The 21,929-nt window shown below is 33.5% G+C and overlaps 1 protein-coding gene across 2 annotated transcripts in view; it reads right to left on the bottom strand.

Annotated features, from left to right (window-relative positions):
• Window positions 1-3,242: 3,242 nt before the first annotated feature.
• LOC102807480 (IQ motif and SEC7 domain-containing protein 1-like) overlaps window positions 3,243-21,929 on the bottom strand; it is an 83,378-nt gene continuing 64,691 nt past the window's right edge. The window contains exons 10-13 of one of the 2 annotated variants that reach the window (XM_085497186.1): window positions 19,138-19,284; window positions 10,884-11,081; window positions 9,193-9,239; window positions 3,243-7,885 (exon numbers count right to left, since the gene is read on the bottom strand). In XM_085497186.1, the coding sequence (XP_085353312.1) occupies window positions 7,772-7,885; window positions 9,193-9,239; window positions 10,884-11,081; window positions 19,138-19,284 (506 nt within the window). In that variant the 3' untranslated portion in view covers window positions 3,243-7,771. The remainder of the gene's footprint in view (window positions 7,886-9,192; window positions 9,240-10,883; window positions 11,082-19,137; window positions 19,285-21,929) is intronic. The other variant, XM_085497187.1, reaches the window with a different exon arrangement.

Consider the following 21,929-nt stretch of genomic DNA (forward strand, 5'->3'; position numbering starts at 1 on the left):
AGTCCAGACATTGCATGCGTTGTGACTACACTGTTGTGTGTATAGTCCAGACATTGCATGCGTTGTGACTACACTGTTGTGTGTATAGTCCAGACATTGCATGCGTTGTGACTACACTGTTGTGTGTATAGTCCAGATATTGCATGCGTTGTGAAGTCTTTCCAAATGTTTTTGTTAAGCTAAGGCGTGATATAAGACAACAATATCCACTGATTGAAATTTTAATTTGATGCGAGTTGTTACAGGAATGTTAATTGATGGCTCGAATACAACTTTTTCTAACACGATCGACCACGCACGGGTTCGTAGGGACGGTCCCAAGCGGCCATGAACGGTCGGCTTCAGCGAAACCATGCGAATCGGTCGATGGAACCCTTGGTTAAGAGGATATAGCTATTTCTGAACCATTTAAACAGTTGGCCATGAGTGGATTCGAATCCACAATATGTATTCTAACAAAATTATTTCTACAATTGTAATGAATACACCTTTCCTATTAAGTTGCGCCCCTAATGACGAAGCGTTCCTAAGTCGTAACTAGGCAACAAGGCGGTCGTTCAAAACGATATCGTTAATCTGTAGTCCTTCAGTGAGAGGAGTATGGCGTTCAATGGTGTATTATCCACGAGCAAATGGCAAAGCGTCCAACAGACCTTTCGTATTTTTTTTTTATCAGCCTCAGTTCACTGTGCAGAGCAACTGATTGCCGAATCCTTCAATTTAACGTTTTCGTCGTGGCAGTAATACGATTTTATTAACTCATAACTCACAATATCTTTCAGAGACGATAAAATGATCTGGTATTTAGTAATCCTAATGAATCGGTATAATTAAACAAGTGTAACTCGTTATCCCGTTTAAGATTGTAAACGCCACAGCTGTGGTCAACATCCCATGAAGCCGATTTTCAATTGCCGACAGTTCAGAATATACATGACTAACATTTTAGAGTTTTATCAAGGTCTTATAACATGTATGTATTGGGGTCTAAAAACTAACTCTGCGACGCGATTGAGCGACTCTCCGAATGTCGATTATTGCACTCTGCGACAGGATCGCAGTGTCACTCTGCGAAGAGCACGATTTCTATTGGTTGGTGGGTCGAACAGCGCGAATCCCAATGGTCGATGTTCACTGCATGACTTACAAATGGTACGGTAAAAAAATAGTGTAAACACAATGTACCGGCGACATGCCGCACTGTTCGGTGATCGGCAAGCACATGGAAGACAAATTGTGGGACCAAACAAATGACACATGGTTTGCGGTGATTAGACACATCACACCGCTGGCTAGAAAAATTAAATAGTGTAACGTGCACGTTGGTTTTGACTGCCTATTTACGGTGTAACGTTATCGCCATCTTGGAGTTGTAATGCTTCGTCCTGACGACTATGCTCATTAGCATAGGCGGCAGCTTCAAAGCGAGTGGAACGCGAAGTACTTTTCACGCGTTCTGCAACATGTTGTACGTCAACTTTGACTTTGTTGAGTCACCGTCCCTTGAGGGACGGTGGTTGAGTGCATCAGGGGAAATAATTTGCATGCAGTGAAAAAAAAAAATCATTCACGATGCGCAACGTTTTGCCATGACAGCAGTTGTTTGCAATTGTCTGCCTTCGTTTAGATCATAAACGGACTCCAAACTTGTGGTCTACGATCGATTAGCTGGTATTTTAACCAGAAGTGAAATACTTTGTAACACTAACAGTTGTGAAAAGTAAACAAAAACGGCGTTGGTTTGTGGTATGAATGGAATTATTTTTGTATCATAATTTTCGAAGTCAGTATTACTGAAAATTTATAAGGAACAAGGTCAAGACCACTTCAAAACATTTAAGAATTCCGACGGAACCCAGTATAATAAGTAGGACCCTCAGCGATTGAACAATCAGTAATCAGCCCAATTATGTGGCGTTTTTCTTGACAATCATAATAATTGATATAGCATATACAATGTAATTAGACAAACGAGGGTATTGATTTCTACATGGGATGAATAGCATGTGAAACTGCTCAACTTGATAGCCCACCACATTTATGTCACTATAGCTCAACATTTCGTCAGCTTGCAAATATTGAAAAGTCATATGGGTGTCAAGGATTTTGCAAAAATGTCATATTTTTTCAGTTTCCAAGGGGATAGTAGTAACTCTTGAATATTCATCATAGGGTCTCATAACCCCAGTAAATGACATCATGTGACTCATTGATAAGTTGAAATATCTTTGGGTGGGGTGGCTTTTTATCACATACACCCTCCAATGATCTGAGAGAGCTCAAACAAGCTTGGGATGATCCCTGGGGGAGGGTGGTTTTTGTGTCTCTTCACAAGATTCATGGGTGGCAAAGCCAGAGAATATGTTAAAATTAATTAATTGATAGTTGTCTCCAGCAGTTATTAACAAGCAGCCTATCGGCTGAGATAGCTCCGCTGTTAGCAATGCACATTTCAATTAAAGAACTGAAGACATCATTAGAAAATGAACAATATGCATAGTATCAAAGCAATCAGACTTACAGTTTTTAACAAGAAGTCGAAAATATCACTTCCTACCAAAAATGACAAAAATATTCACCAAAATTAGAGAATTGAAGATATCATTACAAAATGAACAAATCTGAGAAAGGTCTACATGTAGTATCTATATATGTAATATCAAAGCAATTGAACTTTTGGTTTTTAATAACAAGTCGAAAATATCACCTTTTACCAAAAATTACAAAAATATTCACCAAAATTAGAGAATTGAAGATATCACCACAAAATGAACAAATCTGAGGTCCACATGTAGTACCTATATTTGTAATATCAAAGCAATCGGACTTAGTTTTTAACAAGAAGTCGAAAATATCACTTTTTACCAAAATTGACAAAAATATTCACCAAAATTAGAGAATTGAAGATATCACGAAATGAACAAATCTGAGAAAGGTCTACATGTAGTATCTATATATGTAATATCAAAGCAATTGAACTGTTGGTTTTTAACAAGAAGTCAAAATTCACCAAAATTAGAGAATTAAAGATATCATTATGAAATGAACAAACCTAAGAGAGGTCCACCCAAGGTACATATACACAAAGTATCAAAGCATTCAGGCATGTAGTTTTCAAGAAGAAGTCGAAAAAGTAAAACATTGATGGACGACGGACGCCGAAGGACAATCACTCATATGATAAGCTCCGCTCGACAAAGTCTACAGCGGAGCTAATAAAAGAGAAGCAAAACTAATATATATCATTTTCTTCCATTCACAAGTTTTATTATCTGGTTTACAGGAGCAACACAAAATAACAGAATTGAAAACTTGTCATTTACGAAGGATCATCACATAAAACTGGTGTACACCATGAATGGCATCAAAAACTGTACAGAAATCAAAGACAATACAACCCCATCACAACAAGATATTTCATATTTACAATTATTATTACATACCCCTTTCTATATAAAGAAATGTCATAATTCAATCACCAAGAAAACTATTTTTTACTGCTACCGAGTCTCAAACATGCACCTGATTCAGAATTATACCCATATTTACAAAAAAACGCACATTTTGCATCACTGATTCCTCAAAAAAAAATTATTTTCTTTTTATTGGTTTATTTCATTATCTAGAGCACCATTTCAAATCTAGATTCACAAAATGAAAATATTCAGGAGAGGCACATCAAGTTACAACCACAGAAATACTTGCCGACTTCGCTCGCTCTCTTTGTTCTGGCCAATCATTGCTCAGAGAACTTGTCACATGACTGTAAATATTCATAATATTAGTATATCAAGTTTCCATATTTGGAAGTCTAGTTTGCAATATAATCACAGAGACTCGTAGAATGGCTTCTAGCTGGCAAGATGCATTTTTTTTATCTCGAAAAGTAAAAACAATTAAAATACTAACGCATCATTAATTTATGAACAGTCAACTGGAATAGATAAGTTACAGGTTACTTGGTTACTAACAACTATGTGCGTGAAGGGAATCAATATTAATTAGCTTCTAGTCAGCAGCAATGAGCAGTTTTAAGGCTGATGTTATACCAGCATCAGTTTTGTACCAAATGTGTTGATTCTGTATTTTAAATATTCATATTAACTGTGAAAGTTTATGCAACGTTTATAAAATAAAGAAAACCTGTTTCCCTTTCTGTTGTGAGTGCCATCAACATAACATAACGGTCAATAACATACATGTAGCAACCATGGAACATGAAACTTGTCTGTGGAGAGGGTAGAAAGACAGAGTACAGGGTCAATAGTACAATGTATCATCAAATTTAGAGTGACTTTTTTTCTAAATACCAGAAACTAATCACAATGTATATTTTGATCCCAGTTTGTTGTATTGCGATTCCTCAAAAAGATTATGACAAAAAAAATTACATGAATAAAAACGCAGTATATCACAAATGTAAAAACAATCATACACAACTCAAAATACCTTAACTCAAAGGGGGTGGGGGGTTTCATAGTATCATCGTCTTTCTTTTTCAAGTTAGTATATCCCTCACAAAGTTCAGACAGAAGTTATTGCATGTGAAATAACTGATAATTACTCAAAATAAAATTTGTTGATGATGCATTGCTACAGAAATAATTAGTTATGTGATACATATACATGTAGTGTATGGCTGATTGATTTATAACACAACTAATACAATGTGGTTATTGGTGTACCTTAACCTGTATATTACACTTCTAATATAATAACAAAATATGTATTTATCAATGAAATAGAATTACATTTGAAGGACGCCATTGAAAACAACTGCATATGCAAGTACAGCATCATATAGCACAACCCATGATCTCATCGCAAGCATGGGTAAGCATGCATATTTTCATAACAAAAGAATCAAATGGAAGCAATGAAAAAAAAAAACAATCTGATGGCAAATGTTGTGAATTAGTCCTTGTTTTTGAATTACAGCCACTAACAATAATTAAAATCGTAATAAAAGTGTTTCACATATGCTCGTGTTGCCTACACACATATCTGTTCTATGTCTACTGCCCTCTAGTGGTCAGTAGTAAAACCATGTGAGGAAGCCAGAGAATTCAAAGTTGTGTTGATATTTTACCAGTCAATACATGCACATAAGAATGAACCTCACAGCGGTGCCACAGATCTCATTTCTTACTCTGTGTATAATTTCAACAGTAATGTGCAATTTTTAAAAATCAACATAATTAGAAATTATGCAGAATCAAAAATAGTTAAATCTGATCCATTTTCCAGGAAGCAAGACTGTACCCAAATTAATGTTCCAATTTGGGCTTTTGTGCTATTAGTATCAATCCTAACATAGGATTCTGGTATAGTGTGTAGACGGTAAAACTAACGATGCTACATAGAATTGAAAACATTATTCTTTGCACAGAAAATGAAAATATAAACAAATATAAACAGAAGATAAAATCAACTCCCAAGAAATTACAAAATAAAACCCTGGTTTAAAAAACAAAACAAAAAATAACTGTCATCTTTTTGAAAACTATAAATTGTAAATTTGGAACAGAAATGAAAAATTTATGTAAACATGAAATCAGATTTAAATTCGTACAATTGAGATCCCAATTTATTTTTTACTAACATAAAATGTAAATCTATATGGCAGTTTGTATATTGGGGTTTGGGATCATTTCAGCTAAGAATATCTATCTTCTGCGCATGCTGAAATATGCTCAAACCCATCAAATATTAAGCTTCTAACAAAATTTAATCTCATGCACCTTGCTGATAGAGTACGTCAGAGTGATTGAGTGATGTAAACCCCAGGAAACTATCCACTATGGTATGCAGGCATAACAGACAGGACAAAATGTGACAATTTCATGATGGAAATCTGATGATGACCACAACATGTCAAAACAAAAAAATAGATGTAATTATTTCAATTCTGACACACAGCCCATTACAGGCAAATAGTATTGCTTATTGCAGTGGTACATGCTTAAGTTGTGTCGTCCTATATCCAGTGCGCAAAAGACGCGAGTAAGTCAAATCTGCGCATTTGGTATTATGGAAATCCAGGAATTCTTCTATTTTGATGTGCTGGAAACAGACCCCAAGAGAAAAGAATCCCATAATACATTGTATCCTGAGGTAGAATTATAGATGCCTAGCACCTGTGTAAAGTAGTAGCATGTACTATTTAATACATCCATATAGATGTGCATTGCTGAGAAATACAAATAACAGTTTAAAATATAAAACAATTTAGCAGTTAAAAACAATGTGTTAAAATCGGTCACAAACCACAGTGAATTTAATAAAAATGTTCTGTATATACGCCACCTTGTGTGGAATATTATCTAAATATATACAATTCAGTAACAATATGATTTTACATAATTAAAATATAATAACAAATTATGAGCAACTGGGACTAACGACTGGCTATTATATTCTGTATTTAATGCTAGCTGAGATACTTATAAAACTAAGATTGTTTATAAGTTTCTCATTCCTAGTGCAAATTTAACTATATTAATATACTAATATTACAAAACAATTGTTTGCAGCCTTCAGTGTGATTGATAAATTCTGTTCATACTGACTTCACCTAAAATATCAGAGATGAACACGAGATTGCTTATTTTATCATATGCCTGCATTATGTGATTTGTCATGTGATATTTATTTTTTAATAAGATCTGACTACATGTTTGTGGTGATATGTGCATACTACATGTAATCTGGGTATGTTTATCATGTGATATTTGCATGCTACATGTAATCTGGGTATGTTTATCATGTGATATGTGCATGCTACAAGTAATCTGGGTATGTTTATCATGTGATATTTGCATGCTACATGTAATCTGGGTATGTTTATCATGTGATATTTGCGTGCTACATGTAATCTGGGTATGTTTATCATGTGATGTGCATGCTACATGTAATCTGGGTATGTTTATCATGTGATATTTGCATGCTACATGTAATCTGGGTATGTTTATCATGTGATATTTGCATGCTACAAGTAATCTGGGTATGTTTATGATGTGATATTTGCGTGCTACATGTAATCTGGGTATGTTCATGATGTGATATTTGCATGCTACATGTAATCTGGGTATGTTTATGATGTGATATTTGCATGCTACATGTAATCTGGGTATGTTTATCATGTGATATGTGCATGCTACATGTAATCTGGGTATGTTTATCATGTGATATGTGCATGCTACAAGTAATCTGGGCATGTTTATCATGTGATATGTGCATGCTACATGTAATCTGGGTATGTTTATCATGTGATATGTGCATGCTACAAGTAATCTGGGTATGTTTATCATGTGATATGTGCATGCTACAAGTAATCTGGGTATGTTTATCATGTGATATGTGCATGCTATATGTAATCTAGGTATGTTTATCATGTGATATGTGCATGCTACGTGTAATCTGGGTATGTTTATCATGTGATATGTGCGTGCTATATGTAATCTGGGTATGTTTATCATGTGATATTTGCATGCTATGTGTAATCTGGGTACACTTATCATGTGATATTCTCAAGCATGAGTAACGTTAATGCACATTATGTCAAGTTTCTTGACATACATCAACATCATACATTCACAAGTTTTCATCACTGTTTACACCTTAATAACACTATCAGATAAACAGCTCTCTCTAGTGGTATCCAGACAGTTGACCTGCTACCCATCCTCCACAATATATAGTCTATATGTTAAAATAATAAAAAAACTGCATCATATCAGTACTGGACCCATGTGTTATCAGATGACAACAATTAGTTGATATAGAATGATGACAGACTACTCTTGGATGTTTTCCTGTTTGGTTTCAGAAACGCCTTGAATGGTGATCTTCTCCTACCAGGGATGGAATCATGGATACTCGCTGGCTGTGAAAATAAATCAAAAAATTGTTATTAATTTTTTTTTAATTTTTAGTTTTCATATTTAAAAGAAATGTTTTTGTTGTATTGAAAATTTGTCATTTTAATAAGATAAGCAAGTCAATATCAGATAAAAAGCATGGATACAATTGCAACTGGTTCATGATATATATGTCTCGCGTGTATATCTAATCCCAAACAAAAAACAAAGTTGCATTAATGTATACAAATTCAATTTTGAACTAACATTACATTAGGGTCAGATGCAACACTGCATTTTAAGTGTATCGTGTATCGTTGTATAAGTCCAGCTAATTCACATGACTGATCACACCACTTGCCCTGACTGCAAGTAACACAATGTTGGGGTGATATATTTGGTATTAATGCAGAGTTGGAACTTCACAGAGGTATTAAAGGTGATGTACATTGAGTTTGTCTTGGTGTCCACTGAGAGATTATTCCACTAATGCTACAGAAATATATCTTGAAAATAGATATCCTCTCATTTTGAAGTTCAAACCAAGCTGTTGTTAGGAGGGACACATAAATACAACCACTAAACAACTCACAATTAATGACCTGTATCAGGGAATGTCATCTTGTGATGAAGATAAGAGTGTGAAAGACAGAAGGGAATACAGAAGATGGTGCAAAGAGAATTACTTATGAAGATTCTAGGCGAGATTATTTACTTTTTTTTATTTAGCAATAAAACTAATAATAATAATAATAATAACTTTATTGCATCCTTAGAATTACAAATGTTCTATTGGTTTACAGCAATAAATATAAAAGTGATTAAAAAAAAATCAAAGTACGATAACGTAAAAAATAGAAACAAAAGAGTCAAGGTATTATATCCAAAAAAAGCTCATTTCTTAAAATAAATGATTTATGTAAAAATTCCCCTAAAAGTTTTATTATATTTCTGTCATTACTTTTCATTAAATATGTGAATTTTTGCAGGTTGGTAATGATTTCTTTGGGGAATAAAATATTGGAAATAAAATCATTTCTATCTGTTTGATATCGTGGGCAAACTAAAAGAAAGTGTAATTCGTCTTCGATCTCCTGTAATGGGCATTGTTTACAAATTCTATTTTCTAATGGGGCTTTTGGATTGGTATGTCTGCCTTTTTCATGAACTATGAAATATTTGCACAAAATTCTAAACACTTATTCTGCCACAATTGTGTGTATAATGAATGGACTGTAGACTAGTTATTAAATGGTCGCATAATAAGTCAGGAAGAGAGGTGCCACAATCTTGATAAAAATGTTCCTATCAAGAACTATAGGTCACTACTAACCATTCCACTGTCAAGAGATCCGGCACTGTCTCGGCGACCTTTCTTGCCTAAAACAACAGACAAGCAATGCAAGAGAAGTCAAAGATGAGCACAAAGCAGTGGCAAGGGAAGAAGGTTATTGATATTAGTATAATAACTTTGCACTAAATAACAAACACACACACATCAAATCTTGGGGGAGATTGAGGAAATAAATATGCTGAGAATTATGAATAATTAACACAATCAAGGTCACACAAACAATCTGCAGCATACGATGTGGGTGTCAATGTGTTATCTTTACCATTTCTATCATTCAATATTAGATGTTACGCATAATTTCAAATACTTCCTATCTTTAATATCACAACTATTATTCAGAATTAAATAATTATTAATTTGTAACAAACTGTAGTATTACTATATTATTTATTTCTACTTTAATCTCCAAACAAGCACCCTATGATAAGCAGATGATTATTACAGGATTGTGCATGGTAAGGTCAGCAAAGAGTGAAACAAGTAAAGACAAGGAAGCAACCATAGAGGGCATGCTGTTTACCAGAATGAGATAGAGGGCACAGTTCAGAGAGACTCACCGTGCCCCTTTAAACGCTTATAAATAGATAATTGGCGTGAAAGTGGAACAGCATGTGCTGATGATGAGGGTGTTGATAAGAATGATGGTGATGAATCCCTGTGTGGTAGTGTACTGGTTTTCACAGCATCCACTGGACAACACACATTAACAAACATTTATAAACAAAAACAAAAAATTGTTTAACATGTACATAATTAACAAAGATAGGGACATTGGAAAACAGACTTATTTGAAAAATATTCAAATAAATATTGTGTGCAAGTGTGATTTATGTAAACAGGCATGAAACATGTGTTCTGCAAGAAACGATATCATCATGCTACAAGTACACAACACTGATGGAACTATAACAGTAAGTGTATAATAAACATATAATAACATGGAAATAGATACAATGTTGCTGCTTATTCATGAAATTATAGTAAAATAACTGTTTAAAATATGGTTCTAAATAACATTGAAAGTACGCAGTGCAATGAATGTGTAATGCACACAAATACAATGCTGAATGTAATTCAAAAATTTTCTCAGAAGGAATACAACCATTCTTGTCAAAAAAACAAACATCACATGAGCTAATCCTATATGTGAACAAGCGATTTGTACACTGTTGATTACTTGAACACCTTAAGCATAATTTACAGATATAAATGCAGTGTATATAATGTATGGATGAATTTTAGATAAAACTAAATTATATATGGTACCGGGGTATATAGTCCATAATCTACAGTAATCAGTGTAATTTTTGTGATGTAATTTACAAAACTAGTGGGGATGATACTTTTCAGTGTCTTGCAGATTCCAATAACATGTGCTGAGACATGTTGCTGTTTTCTCATACTTGCGAAATTAAAAAAAAATAAAATAAAGTAATCTACAATGTGTTCAGGTACTTACTGTATTTGCCCTATTAATAGCATACGAAAGTGACAGATCCGGCATACAATAAATGCAAATGTTTTGTTTATGTGCGCTTCTATTAGAGCAAACACGATACATATTTGTGATCATCCATAGTCACTTTCCACTCACCATGTTCCATTACATCACACTCGACGACTAGTATAGTAGTACAAATATTAACTAGAAATATAGTTTACAATCTTACCTGATGTATCTTTGAGATCCATTAAAGAATTAGAGAGTGCTGAGCGTTTCAGAGAATTACTGCGATCAGTAACTGTCAATGAATCCATGCTGTCTCTGAGATCACCATTTGCTATGCTATCAGTGTCAAGTCCAACTCCTGAATCACTACCACTACCAAGTGACCTCTTCAGTGTTAATGTCTGTTTTTGAAGTTCAGCTGCAAAGAAAATACATGTAATAGACAGTTGGTCAATATATCTATTGAGATGACTTTATAACAAGAAATTGGAGTTTGAAAGTGATATGATTAAAAGAACACAACACACACGTTATATCACACATTATAGTATTGTATGCCCCCCCCCCCCCACCTCACAACTTGAAATATGACTCGGACATGTTGGGTATATTCTCAGGATGTAAGTGTGTAACTTTTTTTCTCATCTCCCAGAGTAAGGATAGACGCTTTCTATAGTTCACAAGTAACACAGACAGTTCAATCTTATATGGTATTCTGCATTATCATGTACAGTCCTATGCACTGGTAGTATGGTATAATATGATCCTCAGAAATTTCTTAATAATTGTGTTACTTAGATTACATTTCATTAGTAACCCTATACTATAATACCCCAATAATATTAATGCACCTAATGGCAGCCATTTTGAATCAAAATTGGTGAAGTCTGTCGAGTTTTGATTCAAATATTCACAACCCAATTTTTTTTTAATATTTCAAACTAAATTGATGTGAAGTATAAAACAAATATAATAATGTATGAAATGGAGAGTCATGAATTTCACAATAATTGACTGTTTAGTTGTCTAGTTGTGTATAATTGTGTAATAAAGTTGTTGAATGGAATTAGTGTGCACATTGCCTTTACATGGCTGCCAGATTACATACAAAAAGGTTTACATTTATGATGAACAAAGCAAACAAAACAAAACAAAACAAAATTCTCCAGGCATGCAATCAGCGAATTCCAGTGAGCAATTTTAGATATAAATTTGATATATCCAAAACAAACGGTGCAAGTCTTATGACTACGAGTCATGTATTTCCAATGTGATGTCTGTTCCAGCATTATACAAACTATGTAATACTGTAAAATCTGTATTAGAAGCTGCAGCTTAATGGGTGTAACTTATATTAGGGATGCAGCTTCTAATACACATTTGATGCAAATACACAGCAGAACACACATGAGGTGAAATATTAGGATATTCATATGCAAACAGCATTAAGACAGAAAATTATTTTTGTTTCATTTGCATGCTGTTATCATAGATATACATCATGTCACACGACAAACATGTGATGTATCAACTATGGTATAAATATAATAGTAATTTGGGCTGAATGCCTGACCACTGCATGTTCAGTCTTTATGAGTATGGTAAATGAATGCAATAAACAGAAGTGATATGACATGTAATTGTCTTAATTTAACTAACACATGATATCACGAACAATAACACTAAAACGAATCACAACACCATGATATGAAGTTTCCCAGGTGAGAGATTAGATGTGCAGAATAAAAAGCTGAGATAGGAAAAGAAGAAGTGTTATTAGTTATAACTGGGAAAACTTTTATAAGGATCTAATACTTGTATATGTAAATACAGTAAAATGCAAATTCTATGTAACATAAAACTGGTCTAAACCATGCATCTACATAACACAGCAGTAGAATGAAACGTAATTTTATTCTTTTTAGTCCCCGTTCGGACGCAGTCCGAAAACGGGGACTTATGTTTTGCCCTGTGTGCGTCCGTCCGTCCGTCCGTCCGTGCGTACCTGTATCTCGAACATGCATGGACCGATTAAGTTCATTAAGTCATTTTTTTTTTGGATCGGGTTCGAAATGGCCGACTGGCGGCCATTTTGTTTTAAAGAATTCAGTTCTGGATCCGTATCTGAGACATGCTTGGATTGATCGAGTTCAAACTTCACACACACAAGGTACATCATGTCACAAATATGTATGTGCATTTGTTTCATGATCTCATTAACGATAGCCAAATGGCGGCCGCTTTAAGGCCGAAAATGCATTGAAATCGCACATTTTCACTATTCCGGACCCGGATCTCAGTTATGCATGGACGGATTTCATTCAAATTTGGTACATACATTAAACATAATAGGACCTTGATGCACGTCATTTTTTTTTTCGGATCAAGTTCGAAATAGCCGACTGGCAGCCATTTTGTTTTAAAGAATTCAGTTCTGGATCCGTATCAGAGACATGTCTGGATTGATCAAGTTCAAACTTCACACACACAAGGTACATCATGTCACAAATATGTATGTGCATTTGTTTCATGATCTCATTAACGATAGCCAAATGGGGGCCGCTTTAAGGCCGAAAATGCATTGAAATCGCACATTTTCACCATTCCGGACCCATATCTCAGTTATGCATGGATGGATTTTGTTCAAATTTGGTACATACATTAAACATAATAGGACCTTGATGCACGTCTTTTTTTTTTTTCGGATCAAGTTCGAAATGGCCGACTGGCGGCCATTTTGTTAAAGAATTCAGTTCTGGATCCGTATCCAAGACATGTCTGGATTGATCAAGTTCAAACTTCACACACACATGGTACATCATGTCAAAAATAGATATGTGCATTTGTTTCATGATCTGCTTAACAATAGCGGAATGATGGCCATTTTAAGGCCGAAAATGCATCAAAATCACGTATTTTCACAATTCCAGAACCGGATCTCAGTCATGCATGGATGGATTTTGTTCAGATTTAGCACAATGTGTTGTACATATGCAGGTGCATTTCGGTCATGATCTGCTTTGAATGTATATGTCACTCAAATATGAACGGAACGGGGACGTGTCATTGACAATGACTTGTTGTAATTGTTTAAGATGTTGCCTTTCTCCAATCCATTTTGTACTGGAGTAAAATTCACACACATGTGTATCAGTTCAGGCCATGTAATCACAAGTCAGTGTCATTAGTGAGGTTATCTTTTAAAATGGCAGAATAGTGTGACACCAAGACACAAATAGGTAGATAGGTGAGATTGCATGAGGTCGACACAAAATTTGAATTGAATCAGCCAAGGCATACCTCAGAAACTGTTTAAATGTTTTTCAAAAATTGCCAGTCATTAAAGAGTCACCAAACAATCAAAGAAAGCTTAGAAAGAACTCCCATGTGCTGAGAGTATTGGAGACACATTAAATATAATTCGAAATTACTTAGCTGAAAACTAATTATGCAAATCAGAAAATTAATATGACCAGATTTGAGTGTAAAACTAATGAGGTCTGCGCAATGTAACAGAAAATCTATGTCTCCAAGTTTAATTGAAATGTGATTAGAACCAAAAAATTATGAATTATTATGCTTATTAGGGAATTAATATGAACAGATTTTTACCCCAAACTAATTAGGTTTGTACATTGTCCTAGAGCATCTTTATACTAAGTTTCATTGAAATGAAATAATTAGTACCGTGAAAACTCCAAAATTTCGACCCCTCTAAAAATTCGAACGCCTATTTATTTGCCGGGTTTCGGTGTTTTATTTACCTCCAAATTTTCGATTCCACTAAAAATTGCCGACTCATTCTTATTCGAAAATTGCGACCAGTTTTAGTTTTCCCACAAACGAAAAAAAACACGATGTGAGCGTTCAAACGGGACCTTCCTCGAAGGCATGAATCCGGGTTTCTGATTGACTGAGAGATTTTTATTTTATTGGTAACGAAAATATATTCTAAATAAACGAAGTTTGAAATAAAAACGAACACAAAAATCTCGGCATGCTGCGTTTCTGAATTGTTGATTATTACTGTACTCAGTAGTGATTATAATAATGTACACAAAATAAATTTGTTGAATGGTTATGAAATACAAATAAAAGTCAACTTAGTTTCATCGTAAGCGAATGATTCCGGTCTCGTATAAACGTTTGATGCTGTAGGATATCCGCCATGTTCTCTTAGGTCAAATAGGTCAAATCGCTAATTAACCAATCAAAAAGCTGGATGATGCCAACGTGTTCAAATTACCATAGCTTATTTAAATATGTTAATGTTATTGAACGCAATGCGGAAGAGATTGGTGTTGTAGTACGATGTTTTGGCTTGGATTTTGATGCGAAAACGGCATGATTTTTTTTAAATAAAAAAATTAGTTGTTTTTAAAAAATAAACTGGTCATCTGAAGAATAATTTAACATTGTTCACAGTGATAACAGCTCATTCTCGAAAGGAAGCTTACCCGCTCACGCTAGTCACGATAAAAATCATACACGTGTACTCTTGAATAGATAAACGTCAATGACTACGGTAAAACTTAGACTCTATTTTAGCCGGCAGGATTGATTGAAATGTCCGAAAAATGACGCCAAAATACACCTTAAAAGTCCCATTTTATTTTCTTAAATCCCATTTTATTTTTTAATCCAAGGGCGAATTTACGGCAGAATTTGGTCCCTCAAATAAGGGACACGTGAGCTTTGATTCTAACCGGATACATTGCACTGGGTCGGGGAGATCGTTTGCTAAACTTCCATGTATCTTTTGTCCAATGGGTACCTGTACTTCGAACATTCGCAAGTTTTTCTAGGTAGTGCGAGACAGCTTTGTCTTTTGACCTATTAGTTTTGTGCTGACCTCTTCTCCGCGTCTTGATGTTTTGTTTTGCTTGTCATAATACTCACTGATTGATGACTTTGTTTAGATTTTGAGTTACAACTCGGCCACGACCTTTGCTTTTACCGTGAAACATGAGGAAGTTTACGTCAATTGACGGACATTGCATTTTTTAAAAACTAATGAAGCACACTGTCTATCATCCCCATTTTTTCATTTGCTGATTTCTATTCTGAAAAATTCGACCGTCCGAAAATGCACCTTAATTTTGACTCTAAAAACACGTCACATATCTAACACCAATTATTTAAAACCGGTCGAAATTTTGGAGTTTTTACGGTACTTTAGATATCAGTGTGAAAGCTTAAAATTGGTTAATTATGCAAATTAGGTAATTAATATGTACAGATTTTAACCCGCAATTATTCAGGTCTGTCTATTGTCCTACAGCATCCATGTACATTCATTGATATGTGATGTATAGTACCTGAGATATCAGTGTGAAAGTTGGTTAATTATGCAAATTAGGTGATTAATATGCACAAATATTTACCGGAAACTAATTGGGTCTGCATAATTCTAGATTCATTGAAATGTGATGATTAGTACTTTAGATATCAGTAGAAAAGCTGAAAATTAATTATGCAAATTAGGTAATTAATATGCACAATTATTTACCCTAAAACTAATCAGGTCTCTGCATAGTCCTAAAGGATCTATGTACCAAGTTTCATTGAAATGCGATGATTAGTACTTGAGATACCCGTGGAAAAGCTGAAAATTAACTAATTATGCAAATTAGGTGATTAATATGCACAAATATTTATCGAAAACAATCAATCTCTGCATAGTCCTTGAGTATGGAAGTACCAAGTTTCATTGAAATGTAATGCTAACTACTTATATCAAATGCTGAAAATTAATTAATTATGCAAATTAGGTAATTAATATGTACTGATATTACCATAAAAACTATCAGGTCTGTGCAGTGTCGTATGACATCTATGTACCAAGTTTCATTGAAATGTGATGATTAGTACTTGAGATATCAGTGGAAAAACCGAAAATTGACTAATCATTATGCAAATTAGGTAATTAGTGTCCACGGATTATTACCAAAAACTAATCAAAACCTAGCATTAGTTCAGAGCATCTATGTACCAAGTTTCATCAAAATCCAATGAGTGGTTGTTTAGATATCAGTGGAACAGTCATGGAACCACTAAAAAATAGCTAATTATCATGCAAATTAGGTAATCAATATGCACGGATTTTTACCAAAAATTAATCAAATCTGCGCATATGTTCAGAGCATCTATGTACCAAGTTTCATCAAAATCCAATGAGTGGTTCTTTAGATATCAGTGGAACAGTCATAGAACAGCTAAAAATTAGCTAATTATCATGCAAATTAGGTAATTAACGAGCATGGATTTTTACCAAAACCTAATCAAATCTGCGCATTGGCCCAGAGCATCTATGCACCAAGTTTCATCAAAAACCGATGTATGGTTCTTGAGATAGCAGTGGAACAGTCGGACACACATACACACACACACACATACACACATACACACATACACACATACCCACATACACACATACACACATACACACACACATACAGACATACAGACACACTAACTGCAAAGACTCCCATTTTGTGCTTCGCACATGGGAGTCAAAAACAAGTTAACCTGCATATGTATGTTTTGTTTCTTTGGACTGATTTAAAAAAAAAGAAATAGATGATTGCAAAAGCAAGACAATCTATGTTTAAACAGAGACTAATAATTAAATGCTGAAATATAGTAATTTATAATATGATGTGAAATAATGAAGTTTCTAATGTCAAAGCTGATGATGTTTGAGAGTTAAAAACTACATTAAAATGGAAGACTAGAGGAAGACTGAACACCAATATGCATGATCATACTAATTAATAAGTTGACACACACACTACATTGTAAGATGACCTATATTTTTGGAAGAAAAAGACCCCCCCTCCTTATGAAATGATTAACTAAAAACATTGTTCAGTCTTAACGTAAACATACACAAAGCAGATGATATTTAATCCTATACCATATTTACCATTTCCAGGAACAAAATATTAATTACGTATAATATACTATATTTACTCTATTAGTAGTGCATGTTCTTATGCATGATCAAAACAAGTAATATTTTTATAATTGGTATATACCAAATGTGATGACTGGCTCATATGCATTTCTAACAGAGCAAATATGGTATTTAAAAAGAAATGAAAAACTGACTGATTAAAAGAAAATAACATTGCCAATTGTCAATTAACAAAAAAAAGTGTAATTGCTCTAGGTATGAGCAATACAGAGTTTTGATATACATGTACGTTATCGTTAAAACTGATAAAGGAGTAATAAAATCAACATTTCAATTTGTTGTTAATTATTACTTTTTCAATTTTGGTTTAAAAGTGGCATGTGTTTTTCTTCATCAGTCTTCTTGTCATATGTGATGCCTACCTGCATTCACCACGACATCGTCAAAGACTGCAATTCAATAAATTGGTGTATAAGAAAGATGACAGAAGAGCAACAGACCACCACTAAATACATACTTAGGCAAGCCGAAATATACTTAAAACTACTCAGTCAGTGTGTAGTCAGAATGGCACAAATATATTACTAGTGTAATTTATCTGTGATATGTGCGAATGCAAAAACAAAACAAAATAACAAACTGATAATGGCGAGGTTACTTTTCAGATATACCAGTATTTGGATATAAAGATTAGAGTTGCAAACCAGTGAATATATGTAAGTGATTATTGCACCATGTATTGTGTAAAACATAAGATATAATGCAGTGATAGTTTAATTAAGAGAGAGTTGAGGTGTATGTGACGCTATGACGCATGGTATGGTTGCCTTGGAACAGACCTGCCAAATGACCAAATTAAAAGGAATCATTAGCATACAGGTATGATACATGAAGTGAATACAGACATAACAGGACAAATGAAAACACTAAGTATGATGTAATGTTCTAGTAATACATGTATATGACATTCTGGCATGGTCTCCCTACCAATGTGTGGTTGAACCCCAGTAACATATGTCATTCTGGCATGATCTACCTATAGTATGTCTGCATGAACTCCAGCATTATACGACTTCCAGGTATTTTATTTACAGATGGACATCACTTTCCCACAAAATTGTTTAAAAAGTATTTAAAAAAAAAAAATATAGTATGTTTATTTTATGATCAAAAGTTGACATAGGCATTTAAATTGTACTGTAATTAATATGATCCATATTGAAGATGAATTCAGACTGTATTTTTCCAGCAAGCTAGTGAAGCCTCAACCTAATAGTAAATTTTACCTCAACATGTACAATTGATAGATTATTGATATGCTATTAACATCTTTGTTTCATGTACCTTTACTGTATCTCTATTTACTTTACAAGTAGAGTACACAAATATATAAGTAAGATATAGATTATTAAATCTTGGTGCAGAATTTAAAATAAGATAGACACACAGTTTTCTTTTATCATAAATAATACACACATATTTACAAATACATACACACAACTAACTAACATAATGCAATTGACAAATTACAAAATGCCATAAATGGTGTTTTTCTTACCTCCTATTCTTAAATCTTCCATTTCATGCATCTCTAAAACAGCTTCTTTTAAATCAGACACAAATCTTGCTCTATCTTCTTCACTCTGCGCTGAGAAATTGATGAGGATTTTCTCGGATTTTGCCAGTCTAACACCATATTGATAGTCTAGAAGAGCAAAACATCAATAAGATAAAACATACAACAACAACAACAACAACAACGACAGACATTGTCTCCTCTCTCTTCATCCATAAAACAAACAAGTTAAAAAAAACGTTGGTTATAATGTAGCTCATAAAATCCAAGGTAATTAGACGTTTTTAGCATGCTTGTATATGAAGTGGTTTTGCTGGTTTAAAGACATATGGATTGTATTCTGATGGTTTAGTGACATATGGATTGTATTCTGATGGTTTAGTGACATATGGATTGTATTCTTATGGTTTAGTGACATATGAATTGTTTTCTAATGGTTTAGTGACATATGGATTGTATTCTGATGGTTTAGTGACATATGGATTGTATTCTGATGGTTTAGTGACATATGGATTATATTCTGATGTTTTAGTGACATATGGATTGTGTTCTGATGGTTTAGTGACATATGGATTGTATTCAGTTCAGATAGTTTAGTGGCATATGGATTGTATTCTGATGGTTTAGTGACATATGGATTGTATTCTGATGGTTTAGTGACATATGGATTGTATTCAGATAGTTTAGTGACATATGGATTGTATTCAGATAGTTTAGTGACATATGGATTGTATTCAGATAGTTTAGTGGCATATGGATTGTATTCAGATAGTTTAGTGACATATGGATTGTATTCAGATGGTTTAGTGACATATGGATTGTATTCTGATGGTTTTGTTACATATGGATTGTATTCGGATGGTTTAGTGACATATGGATTGTTTTCAGATAGTTTAGTGGCATATGGATTGTATTCAGATAGTTTAGTGGCATATGGATTGTATTCAGATGGTTTAGTTACATATGGATTGTATTCAGATGGTTTAGTTACATATGGATTGTATTCTGATGGTTTAATGACATATGGATTGTATTCAGTTCAGATAGTTTAGTGGCATATGGATTGTATTCTGATGGTTTAGAGACATATGGATTGTATTCTGATGGTTTAGTGACATATGGATTGTATTCAGAGTTTAGTGGCATATGGATTGTATTCAGATAGTTTAGTGACATATGGATTGTATTCAGATAGTTTAGTGACATATGGATTATATTCAGATAGTTTAGTGACATATGGATTGTATTCAAATAGTTTAGTGACATATGGATTGTATTCAGATAGTTTAGTGACATATGGATTGTATTCAGATAGTTTAGTGACATATAGATTGTATTCAAATAGTTTAGTGACATATGGATTATATTCAGATAGTTTAGTGGCATATGGATTGTATTCAGATAGTTTAGTGACATATGGATTGTATTCAGATAGTTTAGTGACATATGGATTATATTCAGATAGTTTAGTGACATATAGATTGTATTCAGATAGTTTAGTGACATATGGATTGTATTCTGATGGTTTAGTGACATATGGATTGTATTCTGATGGTTTAGTGACATATGGATTGTATTCAGATAGTTTAGTGGCATATGGATTGTATTCAGATAGTTTAGTGACATATGGATTGTATTCAGATAGTTTAGTGACATATGGATTATATTCAGATAGTTTAGTGACATATGGATTGTATTCAAATAGTTTAGTGACATATGGATTGTATTCAGATAGTTTAGTGACATATGGATTGTATTCAGATAGTTTAGTGACATATAGATTGTATTCAAATAGTTTAGTGACATATGGATTATATTCAGATAGTTTAGTGGCATATGGATTGTATTCAGATAGTTTAGTGACATATGGATTGTATTCAGATAGTTTAGTGACATATGGATTATATTCAGATAGTTTAGTGACATATAGATTGTATTCAGATAGTTTAGTGACATATGGATTGTATTCTGATGGTTTAGTGACATATGGATTGTATTCAGATAGTTTAGTGGCATATGGATTGTATTCAGATAGTTTAGTGGCATATGGATTGTATTCAGATAGTTTAGTGACATATGGATTGTATTCAGATAGTTTAGTGACATATGGATTATATTCAGATAGTTTAGTGACATATGGATTGTATTCAAATAGTTTAGTGACATGGATTGTATTCAGATAGTTTAGTGACATGGATTTGTATTCAGATAGTTTAGTGACATATGGATTGTATTCAAATAGTTTAGTGACATATGAATTATATTCAGATAGTTTAGTGGCATATGGATTGTATTCAGATAGTTTAGTGACATATGGATTTTATTCAGATAGTTTAGTGACATATGGATTATATTCAGATAGTTTAGTGACATATAGATTGTATTCAGATAGTTTAGTGACATATGGATTGTATTCAGATAGTTTAATGACATATGGATTGTATTCAGATAGTTTAGTGACATATGGATTGTATTCAGATAGTTTAGTGACATATGGATTGTATTCAAATAGTTTAGTGATATATGGATTATATTCAGATAGTTTAGTGACATATAGATTGTATTCAGATAGTTTAGTGACATATGGATTGTATTCAGATAGTTTAATGACATATGGATTGTATTCAGATAGTTTAGTGACATATGGATTGTATTCAGATAGTTTAGTGACATATGGATTGTATTCAGATAGTTTAGTGACATATGGATTGTATTCAGATAGTTTAGTGACATATGGATTATATTCAGATAGTTTAGTGACATATGGATTGTAT

Source organism: Saccoglossus kowalevskii, chromosome 3 (genome assembly GCF_978046115.1).
Source record: "Saccoglossus kowalevskii chromosome 3, keSacKowa6.1, whole genome shotgun sequence".
NCBI classification, from domain to species: Eukaryota; Metazoa; Hemichordata; class Enteropneusta; family Harrimaniidae; genus Saccoglossus; species Saccoglossus kowalevskii.